Below are 15306 nucleotides of genomic sequence, written 5' to 3' on the forward strand. Positions count from 1 at the left end.
ACTTCAGAACAGGAGTGATGTGATCCACTTTCTTAGTGTCAGTGAGGAACCAGAGTAAAGACTTCAGAACAGGAGTGATGTGATCCACTTTCTTAGTGTCAGTGAGGAACCAGAGTAAAGACTTCAGAACAGGAGTGATCTGATCCACTTTCTTAGTGTTAGTGAGGAACCAGAGTAAAGACTTCAGAACAGGAGTGATGTGATCCACTTTCTTAGTGTCAGTGAAGAACCAGAGTAAAGACTTCAGAACAGGAGTGATGTGATCCTCTTTCTTAGTGTTAGTGAGGACTCGAGCAGCAGTGTTCTGAATCAGCTGCAGCTTTCTAATAGATGTTTTAGTGAGACCTGTGAAGACACCATTGCAGTAGTCCAGTCTACTGAAGATAAAAGCATGGACAAGTTTGTCCAAATCCTGCTGTGACATTAGTCTTTTAATCCTAGATATATTCTTTAGGTGATAGTAAGCTGATTTAGTAACTGTTTTAATGTGACTGTTGATTCTCAGGTCAGAGTCCATGACTAGATTTCTGGCTTTTTCTGTTGTTTTGAACATTGCAGACTGAAGCTCAGCGCTAACTTTTATTCGTTCTGCCTCCGAAAAAAATTACTTTAGTTTTATCTTTGTTTATTTTGAGAAAGTTCTTCTGACACATCCAGTCATTGATTTGTTCAATGCACAGTGTTTGAATTGGAGCATAGTCTCCTTGTGAAATGGTTATGTAAATGTGTGTCGTCTGCATAGCCATCGTAAACTCAACTTTAAATATTACTTTTTTCCAGTTGTTTTAAATTGGGAAAAGATTTTTTTTTTTTAAACTGGAAAAAAGAATAAAGGCACATTTGAAAACATTTGTTTGTATAATACATATACATACAACATATAGAATTATCTATGTAAAGTAATTCAGTTGTTAAATGAAAATGAGTGGAGTAAAAAATTAGATATTTCCCTGAGATACAGTTTAGTAGAAGTATTAAGTAAATCAATTAAGTTATTTCTACAACCACATAAATCCATTAAAAAAATATTGTCAATATAGGACGTGAGTTTATGTCGTTAATAACACGGAATATGTTGCTTCATCATGTTCATAATAAGAACAAATTCCTCACATCTGTACATAAGACCAAATGAGCATGTGGAATTGTTTAGAAAGCATCTTAAAATGGTTCAACTTGCTAATAATTTCAAGCAAAAATAAGAATATAGCATGTGTATCTTATGAAAAATCGTATTTATCATTGAATGTATTGATAAACATCTCCATATTCCTGGAGTGTATGACAATGAGCAGAAACAAGCCTGCTCAACATGTGCATTTGCCGCCATCTTGAGGCTGAAACCGGTCATTACACGAAGTGAAAAACATGCCGGTTTAGTTTGGTTAGAAATGTAATAATGGTACCATCAGTTGTTAAAAAAAACCTAGCGGATGATTTTAATTATAAAATTCATAATTAAAATAATGTATCAAGCTCAAATTCCCAACATCTGCACATTAGTACAATGTGTAGAAAACACAAGGATTAGAAAAATAAGCAGTTAACATGCACATCTTGTGAACCAAAATCGTATTTATTGTTTGATTTATTGATAAACCATCTTTTTCATGTATTCCTTGACAAACACTGCCACCTGGTGTCTGAAGAGGCTCACTGCAGCTGGATGAGTCAAAGCTGCACATTGAAACAAAGTCCCCTGAGGGACATTCAGCAGTCTTTGTAAGAGCAGAAATGAGCGTCTGAAGTGAAACAGCCTCTGGGAAGGAGTTTATCTCTGGAAACAGTAACACCAGAATCAAGTCTGAATGTTGTATATCAGAGTTCAGGGGAGGGCAGTCTCCTGCTCAGCGTTTTTTCCAGGTGAATTTCCTTCGTGCTCCCTCCTGGCCGGGCTTCTTCCTCTCCTTTACTCTGGGGTCGGGTGTCAGCAGACCAGCTAGAAATGAAAAAGAAAACAAATGAAACAGGATGGGGAAAGGAGGGGATCAATATGCTCCACTGTCACAATAACTGCAATAAAAAAAACAAAATCACCTCTGGCTGGAAGAGAACTAACTTCTCCATGGTGTCTCCTTGGTTACCTGGACTTATAACATTCACACTTGATGTAAATAATATCCTGCTTATATTGTGTTAACAGAAAATTGGCCCTTTAATAGTGTTTTTATTTCAGTTTATAGATTTTTTTCTTTTATCTTCACGGTCATCTGTGCATTTTTCTTACTCTCTACTGCTGCTTTATTTCTATTTTTACATGTTTCTATTTTAGAATTGTTTATTTCCACTCTTTTAAATTTGTTATTATGTGCAATGTCTTGTTTTGATTTATGCGGCTGCAACAAAACAAAAGCCAAATTGGGATTAATAAAGTACGTATCTTATATATATCTTTATCTGGGTAGCTTTTGGAAGAATTGGTTTTGATATGTGAGTTTCAATGTTCTGTTGAGCTGCATCTCAGGGCGAACTTCAAGGAGTCCAAAAACAGGGACAGCAAAAGTCAAGGAAACCAATTTGAGTACATTTAAACCACCACTTGACCTACATCGTTTCTGATGAACATCACTTTTTTTACGCAAGTATTCACGTGCGTTATTAAAGGTATTTGTGTCAAATCTGATCAGAAAGTCAGCCGAGAAGCAGGGTCAAAAACTATCTCTAGAAACACAAGATGGGGAAAATAAGAAGAAACTGAGGTTTCAAACTAATCCTGAGAGGGGATTTGAACCAGCGCTTTCCGACCCACCTTGCCTCATGGACTCCACCTGGCCCTCGGACAGGAAGCCGAGCAGGGCGCGGGACACGGCGAGCCGCAGCGCCCCCGCCTGGCTGGAGCGTCCCCCCCCGCTCACAGAGCACTCCAGGTCGAAGCGTCCCAACACGTCATGGAACTGAAGCGGGAACATCAGCTGCTCTCTACAAATAAAAGAGAGGGAAGGAGGACAAAATGACCAGGAGATAATAAAGAAGAGGTGAAAGAACGAGGGGGGGGGGGGGGGGGGGGGAATGTGTGTGTGTGTGTTGAACAGATAGCGGTATCGGCGGCGCAGGCTTAGCTAATTTAATGTCTGCTTGGATGACTTCTCGACAAGCAAAGAGGAAAAGCTTACAATCTCACCTCCACATATTACAGACTTCTGACTCAGCAAGAAAATGATTTGTGTGTGTGTGTGTGTGTGTGTAAAGAAAGGGAGTTCTGGATGGCGTCTCTGGCTGAATGGCCCGTGGGTGCTGACAAAGTCAATTGTCACCTCTCTGCTCCGATCACTAGCCCCCTCCTCACCACCAAATCTGGACACACACACACACACACACACACACACACACACACACACACACACACACACACACACACACACACACACACACACACACACACACACACACACACACACACACACACACACACACACACACACACACACACACACACACACACACACACACACACACACACACACACACACACACACACACACACACACACACGCCTCACTCACTCAACTGTGTAATTAACTTGCTACGAGGAGATAAATAAGAAAGCGAGGCGACGCTGCGGAGAGAGAAAAGCTGTTCTGAGATGTATTTTAGGGGAGGTCCTAACGTAAAACTGTTTTTAAAAAAAGTATAAGGACATGATTTCTACAAGACACAGGGATGACATTGTTTAATCATAACTTTGTGTTTACGGTTTGTTTGTTTATTTATTATTTTATCTTTTCGTACGTATTGGTCAATAGTATTTTTGTTTATGAAAAGTTTCATTTCAGGAGGCGTGTGGCGCAGTGGTGTTTGGATCAGGGGAGCACAGGTTCAAACCCCTGTGCAGGCAGCATGTCGTTGTGTTCCTGAGACACTTCACCCCAAAGTGCTCCTGTGGGGGTTGCCCACAGTAATGAGTATGGAAGTTGCTTTGGATAAAAGCGTCTAACATGTAATATGTCATGTGATGTCATTTCATTAATATTATTTTTTGTATTATGGTTTTACACGTTCGAAGTGTAAAGAAATCAAATGAAAGATGTTTGAAGGGTAGAAAGTAGAGCACATCACGTCTAGCCTTTAAAGTAAAAAGTGTTTCCTCGCAGCTCTCGTACCTGTCCTGCTGAACGGGGAAATAATGAACGTAATCTCGGCCGTTGATCACGATGCGTCCGGAGCCGCTGTCTCGAAGCACCACAGAAGAAGTCGACGTCTTCCTCCGCCCTGAAGAGGCAAAGCACACCTTTACCTGACGTTTCTCATCTTATATTATGATACGAAAAAGGGGGAAGTGATTGGAAATGTGTGGGTTTGACATTTATGGAGGTATTTGCCCGATGTTTTACACAAAAGCCTTAGATTAGGTAAGTAAAAGACATTTCTTTTGTTTCAATACCAGGAGGTAATAAGACAAGAGGTACTTTATTGGTCATGTTTGCGTTGCAGCAGCATCAAAAACAACAAAGGCATTGCACAGAAGTAGAAATGAAAGAGTAGAAATAAACAATACTAGAATGTAAACATCTCAAAGTAGAATGAAAGCAGCATTAAAGTAGAACATGTGCAGCAGACTGAAGATACTAACTCATCTGTACACTTGACAATGAAACACTCTTGAAAGGCTTCCCTATAATCAGCTCATTCAGTCTGGAGTTTCTCGTCTAATTGGTCTCAGTTTTGTTTTTGACAGATTTGCCCATTATTTCCTGATCTGGGAACATCTCTCCAAATTCTAAAAACAGGTGAAACAGGGAAAGGAACATGCGCACCTTCTTGTATTTGAACAATCAATCCAGATTATTTAGAGTTGGTTTTGACCTTTTTGAGTTATTTTAAAGGTGGACGCGTCACGTTACGTACATCCATTAGCCATCAGTTAGTAAGAATGGCACCAAATGTAAAAATCTAAATTTGATTTAGCAACGTTTTGTGCGTTCCTACCTTCCGAGGTGCTATAGGCCACGCCCCTCTCGTCTCGCTCAATCGTGGGCATCGTTTGTTTGCTGGACTGGGCGTCGAGCTCCCTCCGGTAGCTCAGGACGAAGCCCTTCTCTGTGCCGCAGTACGGCAGGGACAGCAGGCGCTCCATCAGCTGGAGGAAGCGGTCGTACTGAAGGAAACCACGTGACATGCTTTAGACCAAGGGAAACAATCCTTTTAAATAGATGTGAGAGACGAGGAGGACGACGACAGGAAATAAAGAGAGCTCTTACATCCTCAGTGCGGATGCCCTCTCCTAGCAATATATCCAGTTCATCCTTGGTGAGCCACCTGCTTGTGCCGAGTCCGCTGATGGAGGAAAACACATGTAAAAAACACAAGAACAGCCCAACAATGGATAATGTAAGTGCTGGGATACAGAGGGATCCTTACAGAGCTCGTCTATTAAGCAAATACGTTTGGACCTTTCATCAAAATGACTTAAAGAACCCCTATCATCCTCTTCTTAATCAGTACATCACAGGTCTCAGATAGATACAGAACCTGTCTCTGATTGGCTGAAACACCAAACAGATCATTGCAACATTACCCATAATCCCCTCTGTTTCAGCCCTGTTTCCAAAGTGCTGATTCTCTGTCTGTTACTTTAGATGAAAATAAGGAGCCCCTCCCCACGCCCCTCTGAGAGACATTTGGTTACAAAGAACTCAATGGTGCTCTAGAGGAGATTCAGGTGATAAGGTGGGGGGGGGTTACCTTGGTGTAGAACAGACATGAAGAAGAGGGGACACATGTTGATGTAGAAGAGACATGAAGAAGAGGGGACACATGTTGGTGTAGAAGAGACATGAAGAAGAGGGGACACATGTTGATGTAGAAGAGACATGGAGAAGAGGGGACACATGGTGATGTAGAAGAGGGGACAGATGTGGATGTAGAAGAGACATGAAGAAGAAGGGACACATGTTGGTGTAGAAGAGACATGAAGAAGAGGGGACACATGTTGGTGTAGAAGAGACATGAAGAAGAGGGGACACATGTTGATGTAGAAGAGACATGAAGAAGAGGGTACACATGTGGATGTAGAAGAGGGGACACATGTGGATGTAGAAGAGGGGACACATGTGGATGTAGAAGTGACATGAAGAAGAGGGGACACATGTTGATGTAGAAGAGACATGAAGAAGAGGGGACACATGTTGATGTAGAAGTGACATGAAGAAGAGGGGACACATGTGGATGTAGAAGAGACATGAAGAAGAGGGGACACATGTGGATGTAGAAGAGGGGACACATGTTGATGTAGAAGAGACATGAAGAAGAGGGGACACATGTTGATGTAGAAGAGAGAGACATGAAGAAGAGGGGACACATGTTGATGTAGAAGAGACATGGAGAAGAGGGGACACATGTTGATGTAGAAGAGACATGAAGAAGAGGGGACACATGTTGATGTAGAAGAGACATGGAGAAGAGGGGACACATGTTGATGTAGAAGAGACATGAAGAAGAGGGGACACATGTTGATGTAGAAGAGACATGAAGAAGAGGGGACACATGTTGATGTAGAAGAGACATGAAGAAGAGGGGACACATGTTGATGTAGAAGAGACATGAAGAAGAGGGGACACATGTTGATGTAGAAGAGACATGGAGAAGAGGGGACACATGTTGATGTAGAAGAGACATGAAGAAGAGGGGACACATGTTGATGTAGAAGAGACATGAAGAAGAGGGGACACATGTTGATGTAGAAGAGACATGAAGAAGAGGGGACACATGTTGATGTAGAAGAGACATGAAGAAGAGGGGACACATGTTGATGTAGAAGAGACATGAAGAAGAGGGGACACATGTTGATGTAGAAGAGACATGAAGAAGAGGGGACACATGTTGATGTAGAAGAGACATGAAGAAGAGGGGACACATGTTGATGTAGAAGAGACATGAAGAAGAGGGGACACATGTTGATGTAGAAGAGACATGAAGAAGAGGGGACACATGTTGATGTAGAAGAGACATGAAGAAGAGGGGACACATATTGATGTAGAAGAGACATGAAGAAGAGGGGACACATATTGATGTAGAAGAGACATGAAGAAGAGGGGACACATGTTGATGTAGAAGAGACATGAAGAAGAGGGGACACATGTTGATGTAGAAGAGACATGAAGAAGAGGGGACACATATTGATGTAGAAGAGACATGAAGAAGAGGGGACACATATTGATGTAGAAGAGACATGGAGAAGTGGATTTTGCATAATAGGTGACTTTTAACATGAAATAAAACATCCTGATAAAAACTGAATAGGAGATAGCCAGTAGACATAACAGCTCTGAGAAGTTCACTAAAACACCAAACAATTTTTATATTCTTAAAAAAAAGAATGGAACTTACATGGGCTTGCCCTCCTCGGAGAAGAGTCTTTTTTGTCTGAGTCTATCTTGGTGCTTCTCTACCTCCAGGATTTTACCGTATATGTCCTGTAACACACATCACGATGACACATTCACAACACATCGATACACGGAACATTACAGCTTCATGGTAGAAATCCTCTTTTGTTCTTTCTGAAACTTGAGAAGTTAAAACATACTCTTAGAGAAGGGGTGCCCAATACGTCGATCACGAAGGTAGTGTGGGTAGATCGCATGGCATAAAAAAAAGAAGGAAAAAAAAGATTTTAAAAAAAAAAAGAAAAAAAGAAAATGAGCTTATCATCCATCCTTACTATGGCATTTGCCACTTGATTGACGTACAGGTAAGCCAGTCTGAGATCTCATATTTTATAACGTGCAGTTCACCACGCATGCACGGTCAACTGCGCCAGCTGCAAGCCACCGGCGAGCTGATTACCTAGTTAGCCTTCCAATTGATACAATGCTACTAAAGAAAGGGTATAAGGGGGGCCTCACCTCCTGATCTGAAGCGCAAATGCAGCACAATAAGTGTACCCGCGCCACAGTGCCCCTGGTTGGGGTTAGGGGTTATATAGAATTGAGTGTCCCTGGTTAGGGGTTATATAGAATTGAGTGCCCCTGGTTGGGGTTAGGGGTTATATAGAATTGAGTGTCCCTGGTTAGGGGTTATATAGAATTGAGTGTCCCTGGTTGGGGTTAGGGGTTATATAGAATTGAGTGTCCCTGGTTAGGGGTTATATAGAATTGAGTGTCCCTGGTTAGGGGTTATAAAGAATTGAGTGCCCCTGGTTGGGGTTAGGGGTTATATAGAATTGAGTGTCCCTGGTTGGGGTTAGGGGTTATATAGAATTGAGTGTCCCTGGTTAGGGGTTATATAGAATTGAGTGTCCCTGGTTAGGGGTTATAAAGAATTGAGTGCCCCTGGTTGGGGTTAGGGGTTATATAGAATTGAGTGTCCCTGGTTGGGGTTAGGGGTTATATAGAATTGAGTGCCCCTGGTTAGGGGTTATATAGAATTGAGTGTCCCTGGTTAGGGGTTATATAGAATTGAGTGCCCCTGGTTGGGGTTAGGGGTTATATAGAATTGAGTGTCCCTGGTTAGGGGTTATATAGAATTGAGTGCCCCTGGTTGGGGTTAGGGGTTATATAGAATTGAGTGTCCCTGGTTAGGGGTTATATAGAATTGAGTGCCCCTGGTTGGGGTTAGGGGTTATATAGAATTGAGTGTCCCTGGTTAGGGGTTATATAGAATTGAGTGCCCCTGGTTGGGGTTAGGGGTTATATAGAATTGAGTCTCCCTGGTTAGGGGTTATATAGAATTGAGTGTCCCTGGTTGGGGTTAGGAGTTATATAGAATTGAGTGTCCCTGGTTAGGGGTTATATAGAATTGAGCGCCCCTGGTTGGGGTTAGGGGTTATATAGAATTGAGTGTCCCTGGTTAGGGGTTATATAGAATTGAGTGCCCCTGGTTGGGGTTAGGGGTTATATATAATTGAGTCTCCCTGGTTAGGGGTTATAAAGAATTGAGTGCCCCTGGTTAGGGGTTATATAGAATTGAGTGTCCCTGGTTAGGGGTTATATAGAATTGAGTGCCCCTGGTTGGGGTTAGGGGTTATATAGAATTGAGTCTCCCTGGTTAGGGGTTATATAGAATTGAGTGCCCCTGGTTAGGGGTTATAAAGAATTGAGTGCCCCTGGTTAGGGGTTATATAGAATTGAGTGTCCCTGGTTAGGGGTTATAAAGAATTGAGTGCCCCTGGTTAGGGGTTATATAGAATTGAGTGCCCCTGGTTAGGGGTTATAAAGAATTGAGTGCCCCTGGTTAGGGGTTATATAGAATTGAGTCTCCCTGGTTAGGGGTTATATAGAATTGAGTCTCCCTGGTTAGGGGTTATAAAGAATTGAGTGCCCCTGGTTAGGGGTTATATAGAATTGAGTGTCCCTGGTTAGGGGTTATATAGAATTGAGTGCCCTGGTTGGGGTTAGGGGTTATATAGAATTGAGTCTCCCTGGTTAGGGGTTATATAGAATTGAGTCTCCCTGGTTAGGGGTTATAAAGAATTGAGTGCCCCTGGTTAGGGGTTATATAGAATTGAGTGCCCCTGGTTGGGGTTAGGGGTTATATAGAATTGAGTGTCCCTGGTTAGGGGTTATATAGAATTGAGTGCCCCTGGTTGGGGTTAGGGGTTATATAGAATTGAGTGTCCCTGGTTAGGGGTTATATAGAATTGAGTCTCCCTGGTTAGGGGTTATATAGAATTGAGTGCCCCTGGTTGGGGTTAGGGGTTATATAGAATTGAGTCTCCCTGGTTAGGGGTTATAAAGAATTGAGTGCCCCTGGTTGGGGTTAGGGGTTATATAGAATTGAGTGTCCCTGGTTAGGGGTTATATAGAATTGAGTGCCCCTGGTTGGGGTTAGGGGTTATATAGAATTGAGTGTCCCTGGTTAGGGGTTATATAGAATTGAGTGCCCCTGGTTGGGGTTAGGGGTTATATAGAATTGAGTGTCCCTGGTTAGGGGTTATATAGAATTGAGTGCCCCTGGTTGGGGTTAGGGGTTATATAGAATTGAGTGTCCCTGGTTAGGGGTTATATAGAATTGAGTGTCCCTGGTTGGGGTTAGGGGTTATATAGAATTGAGTGCCCCTGGTTAGGGGTTATATAGAATTGAGTGTCCCTGGTTAGGGGTTATATAGAATTGAGTGTCCCTGGTTGGGGTTAGGGGTTATATAGAATTGAGTGCCCCTGGTTGGGGTTAGGGGTTATATAGAATTGAGTGTCCCTGGTTGGGGTTAGGGGTTATATAGAATTGAGTGCCCCTGGTTGGGGTTAGGGGTTATATAGAATTGAGTGCCCCTGGTTGGGGTTAGGGGTTATATAGAATTGAGTGCCCCTGGTTGGGGTTAGGGGTTATATAGAATTGAGTGTCCCTGGTTAGGGGTTATAAAGAATTGAGTCTCCCTGGTTAGGGGTTATATAGAATTGAGTGCCCCTGGTTGGGGTTAGGGGTTATATAGAATTGAGTCTCCCTGGTTAGGGGTTATAAAGAATTGAGTGCCCCTGGTTAGGGGTTATATAGAATTGAGTGTCCCTGGTTGGGGTTAGGGGTTATATAGAATTGAGTGTCCCTGGTTAGGGGTTATATAGAATTGAGTGCCCCTGGTTGGGGTTAGGGGTTATATAGAATTGAGTGTCCCTGGTTAGGGGTTATATAGAATTGAGTGCCCCTGGTTGGGGTTAGGGGTTATATAGAATTGAGTGTCCCTGGTTAGGGGTTATATAGAATTGAGTGCCCCTGGTTGGGGTTAGGGGTTATATAGAATTGAGTGTCCCTGGTTAGGGGTTATAAAGAATTGAGTCTCCCTGGTTAGGGGTTATATAGAATTGAGTGCCCCTGGTTGGGGTTAGGGGTTATATAGAATTGAGTCTCCCTGGTTAGGGGTTATAAAGAATTGAGTGCCCCTGGTTAGGGGTTATATAGAATTGAGTGTCCCTGGTTGGGGTTAGGGGTTATATAGAATTGAGTGTCCCTGGTTAGGGGTTATATAGAATTGAGTGCCCCTGGTTGGGGTTAGGGGTTATATAGAATTGAGTGTCCCTGGTTAGGGGTTATATAGAATTGAGTGCCCCTGGTTGGGGTTAGGGGTTATATAGAATTGAGTGTCCCTGGTTAGGGGTTATATAGAATTGAGTGCCCCTGGTTGGGGTTAGGGGTTATATAGAATTGAGTGTCCCTGGTTAGGGGTTATATAGAATTGAGTGCCCCTGGTTGGGGTTAGGGGTTATATAGAATTGAGTGTCCCTGGTTAGGGGTTATATAGAATTGAGTGTCCCTGGTTGGGGTTAGGGGTTATATAGAATTGAGTGCCCCTGGTTAGGGGTTATATAGAATTGAGTGTCCCTGGTTAGGGGTTATATAGAATTGAGTGTCCCTGGTTGGGGTTAGGGGTTATATAGAATTGAGTGCCCCTGGTTGGGGTTAGGGGTTATATAGAATTGAGTGCCCCTGGTTGGGGTTAGGGGTTATATAGAATTGAGTGTCCCTGGTTAGGGGTTATATAGAATTGAGTGCCCCTGGTTGGGGTTAGGGGTTATATAGAATTGAGTGCCCCTGGTTGGGGTTAGGGGTTATATAGAATTGAGTGTCCCTGAAGTTGAGCACACAATAATAAAAACCCATCATGTGTTAACTTTAGTGTAGAATGAGAGGATACTCAATGAGAGGACAGTTCTGGGAGAGTGTGTCACAGACAGATGGAGGAGGGGAAGGACGTCACCGGTCACGTCCCCGAGGCAGAGAGACCCCCCCCACCTCAGCCCCCCGGAGCCTGGGTGAGAACTAATTTCCCCGTCAATTATTCAGCAGCTGTTTGTTTAATGCCTTCTTGATAGAGTGTACCTAATCCGCTGCCACTCTGACCAAGAGGAGGAACAAAGCAAACATTGAGCAAGAAACTGCTTTAGGTGGAAAAAGTATCAAAGAAAATGTTATATATATTATATTAAGCATGGATTGGCTGCATGAAAGAGGAGGGGGCCAGTATGTACATACATTTTAGTGGAGGTTCTTACGGTACGTCAAATTCAAGGCCTACGTTTTTTTTGTACATTTAAATTTGTTGTAAATACTTTATTTAATCTTTAGTAAATATCTTTATTGATTTTCTCCGTTTTCTTTACTCTTTCTCAATGTTAAATATTTTTTTTGTAATATATATTTTATTTTAATTGTTATATTTTGAACGTATTTCTTATGTTGTTTATGTTTGCGCTTCCATACACCAAAGCAACATTCCTTGTATGTGTAAACGTACCCGGACATTCTGATTCAGATTTTTTAAAAGATAGAATATCTACTCCTGCTTCACACGCTACTTTCCAGAAACACTCCAGAGGTGTACAGGAAGAGGAAGAAGAGAGGGGAAACACAAACAGGAAGTGAGCCTGTAATGGTGCAGACAAGCTCCCAGACATGGCTGACACACCTATTTAAACCCACAGCAGGGGTGTGTGTGTGTGTGTGTGTGTGTGTGTGTGTGTGTGTGTGTGTGTGTGTGTGTGTGTGTGTGTGTGTGTGTGTGTGTGTGTGTTTCAGAGATCACACCTCACTCTCTGTTTAAGACACAGACACGCGCCTCAGTTCTGTGAAACGTCTTTGAACAAGGTCAGCGGCAGACGGGAGGAGAACAGTTGAGCGTGTGAAAATAACAAAAGGTGGAGGAAGATGGAGGGCTGCCCCCCCCTCTTTCTTTCCCCTAAATCCCCATGGAGGAGTTGCTCCCCTCGGCGGGACAAAAGCCTGACAACCAGACGTGCCACACCTCAGATTAGATTCTGAACCCGGACTCAAAAACACTCTGCACACTGCATGTTAACACTTATGGAGATTTAGAAATCTGCAAAAAATACTATCAATCTTTCACATGTACCTTTTTTCTTTTTTAATAGCTTCATTGAACGCCATTGAAAGTATAAGTGATACTTAGTTTTTTTTTGGCGCCCCCTGTTGGTTATTTCCTGAATATATCTTTTCAAATAACTATACAAAAATAAATGTTATCCGCTATCCCCATCTTATTTATTTCACCCATATTTCAGTCTTGCTTAGTAAGAGTCTCATTTTGTTTTGTCCGTTTGGCAGATTTCTAGATATAAAAAATCACGGGGCTGTCAGATTTTAACATGTTCCCCGGCTCTTCCATTTGATTGCCTTCCGATGAACAAAAGAGGAATATGTTATTTAATCGTGCAGTAGAAAGGAATGCATGGCATGACAGCACCTTCATTTCAAAATGTAAACAGTCCAAGTATAGGTAAATGCTAAAAGAACTGTCTCATTAGAGGAAATAACCTAGGAAAACAAGACTATTTAAAAAGTATGAGGAGGATGGAAGCCTTTCATATCTGCCTACATGTTTGTATCTTTGCTTACATAGCCTAGCCACATGTTTGTGTAGTTAATTCAATGCACTTCATTTTGTTATGTCTTCTGGATGTTTGTGTACTTTCTTATATATTGTCTATATATGCTAAAAACAATAAAGAAAGTGTTTTAAAAAAAATGAATGCGTGCAACTGATCAGTGTAAAATAATGTATAAAATGTTTCATTTCATTCAGTATCCGTGGGGCTAAAGTAACAACAATCATTTGGGTTTGGACATCTCGATTAGCTCCAAAATATTGGTTATGAATGATTTTAAAACAAACTATTTCAGCCCCCTCCCTCCCGTAGATCCAGGTCCTCTTCAGTGAATCCCCCTTCACACCGGACTACCTTTTTGACGTCCCCCCTCCCTCTATTCAGCCCTCTGAGAGAAGAGAGCATCTGACGCTGACTCTCCTCAGGGACACGCCGCCTCCTCTCAACTCTCTCTGATAGGATAGGACCCCGAGGGTGCAGGTGAGGAAGAAGTAGCTGGATGAAGACTTACCTCACCCCTCACATAAAACCTGACAGTACTCACATGCATCAGGGAGTAGTAGGCCTGTTTGCCGGTGTAGAACAGGAAGTGGAACGGCCGTCCGTCCTGCCCCCACTGCACAGCTTCAATACAAGACAGACAAGCAGTTAGAATGTATTCAAATATTCATATTAGAAAGAAAGAAATGACAGTTAACATACCTTTCTGCCTGGGGAAGATTTCGTCTGGATGCTGGAAATAAAGCGGCAGATATTGTGTCATATTGTGGACACTTAAAAACACACATTTGTTTGGTACAGACCCTCTTATGAATCAAAAAGGATCAATCCCAACAATGTAGTTATTCATTATGCAATTACAGTATCAGTCAAAATAATCAGTTACTTATTTTTGGCCAAGTCGTGCAGCCCAACTAAATATATGATACCCTTAAGTTATAAATTCCATTGACTTAAAGGTCCCCTATTATATTATTTTTCATCAACATATTATAGGTCTGATATATACAGAACTTGTCTCTGAAGTGTTTGGCTGAAACACCAAACAGATCATTGCAGCATCCCATAATCCCCTCTGTTTCAGCCCTGTTCCAAAGTGCTGATTCTGTGTCTGTAGCTTTAAATGCTAATGAGCTGCTGCTGGCCACGCCCCTATGATAAGTGATTGGTTTAAAAGAACACAATGGTGCTCTAGGAGGAGATTCAGGAGATATAGGTGGGGGCTGGTTGCTGATTGGCCAATGGTGAAGAACACAATGTTGCTCTAGGAGTAGATTCAGGGGATAAGGTGGGGGCTGGTTGCTGATTGGCCAATGGTTACACAAGACAAAATACATTGTGACATCACAAAGTGGACAAAATCTGATGAGCTCATTTTCAGACAGGTTTTTATAGAAATGGATCAGGACAAAAAGAGGGGGGGTCTTTGTTCCTGAGACTTTCAGAGTCTCTTTCCACAGACTAACTCCTTAGGTTAGTTCTCCCAAACCTTATTACTTTGTTATGTCTCTTTATGTATGTATGGTCAAAAGCAGTTCAGCCAAAGAGGTCAAAGTAGTTGTCTTTCACAAAACAAAAACAAGGGGACATTTTGTTATCTAGTTCCATTATGGAAGCGAATAAAAACGACATATTATGGGGAAAAAAGTCCCTAAATGTCACAATAAAACCAATAAAAGTAACCTTCACGTCATTAGAAATCGAAATGTTTCCCTTTAAACTTGAAAGAAAAGTGCAGTTGATATGAGCTCACAGACGTACCTTCATGAGGGGCCGGGCCTTCTTCTCAAACAGGCCGGAGGGGAAGAGGTAGGCGATGCTCCTCTGTGGGAGAGAGAAGGAAATGAATACATAAATAACAGGAAACAAGGGGGCAGTTTGAGACATGATGGCAGATCATGACAACGCTGACATGTCGCAACAGCGGAGGTCACGCCAGTGGACGACAGTGAAAGTGACAGTAGAAGAAGAAGAGGAGGAGGAAGCGCAAGCTGCTGCGGGTTCAAGGAAAGGCTGAGGAGAGGAGGAGAGGAGG

At 42.3% G+C, this 15306-nt stretch overlaps 1 protein-coding gene across 1 annotated transcript; it reads right to left on the bottom strand.

Moving 5' to 3' along the window:
- Positions 1 to 1557: 1557 nt before the first annotated feature.
- mrps9 (mitochondrial ribosomal protein S9) lies at positions 1558 to 15173 on the bottom strand. The gene is made up of 9 exons (XM_079670358.1): positions 15033 to 15173; positions 13974 to 14004; positions 13816 to 13895; positions 7327 to 7412; positions 5199 to 5274; positions 4927 to 5095; positions 4101 to 4209; positions 2750 to 2919; positions 1558 to 1939 (listed from the first exon to the last, which is right to left on the bottom strand). The coding sequence occupies exons 1-9, from the start codon at positions 15156 to 15158 to the stop codon at positions 1848 to 1850; spliced, it is 939 nt and encodes a 312-aa protein (XP_079526484.1). The 5' UTR covers positions 15159 to 15173; the 3' UTR covers positions 1558 to 1847.
- Between the last annotated feature and the right edge of the window lie 133 nt (positions 15174 to 15306).

This window comes from Notothenia rossii, assembly GCF_949606895.1.
Source record: "Notothenia rossii genome assembly, chromosome: 3".
NCBI classification, from domain to species: Eukaryota; Metazoa; Chordata; class Actinopteri; order Perciformes; family Nototheniidae; genus Notothenia; species Notothenia rossii.

Excerpts from the sequence above, each read along its gene's own strand:
- mrps9 (XM_079670358.1), bottom strand. The coding sequence starts at position 15,158 with ATGTCTCAAACTGCCCCCTTGTTTCCTGTTATTTATGTATTCATTTCC. Across the intron at positions 14,005-15,032 it reads AGGCCCGGCCCCTCATGAAG|CATCCAGACGAAATCTTCCC; the intron begins GTACGTCTGTGA and ends CTTTATTTCCAG. Across the intron at positions 4,210-4,926 it reads GGCCTATAGCACCTCGGAAG|GGCGGAGGAAGACGTCGACT; the intron begins GTAGGAACGCAC and ends TTGCCTCTTCAG.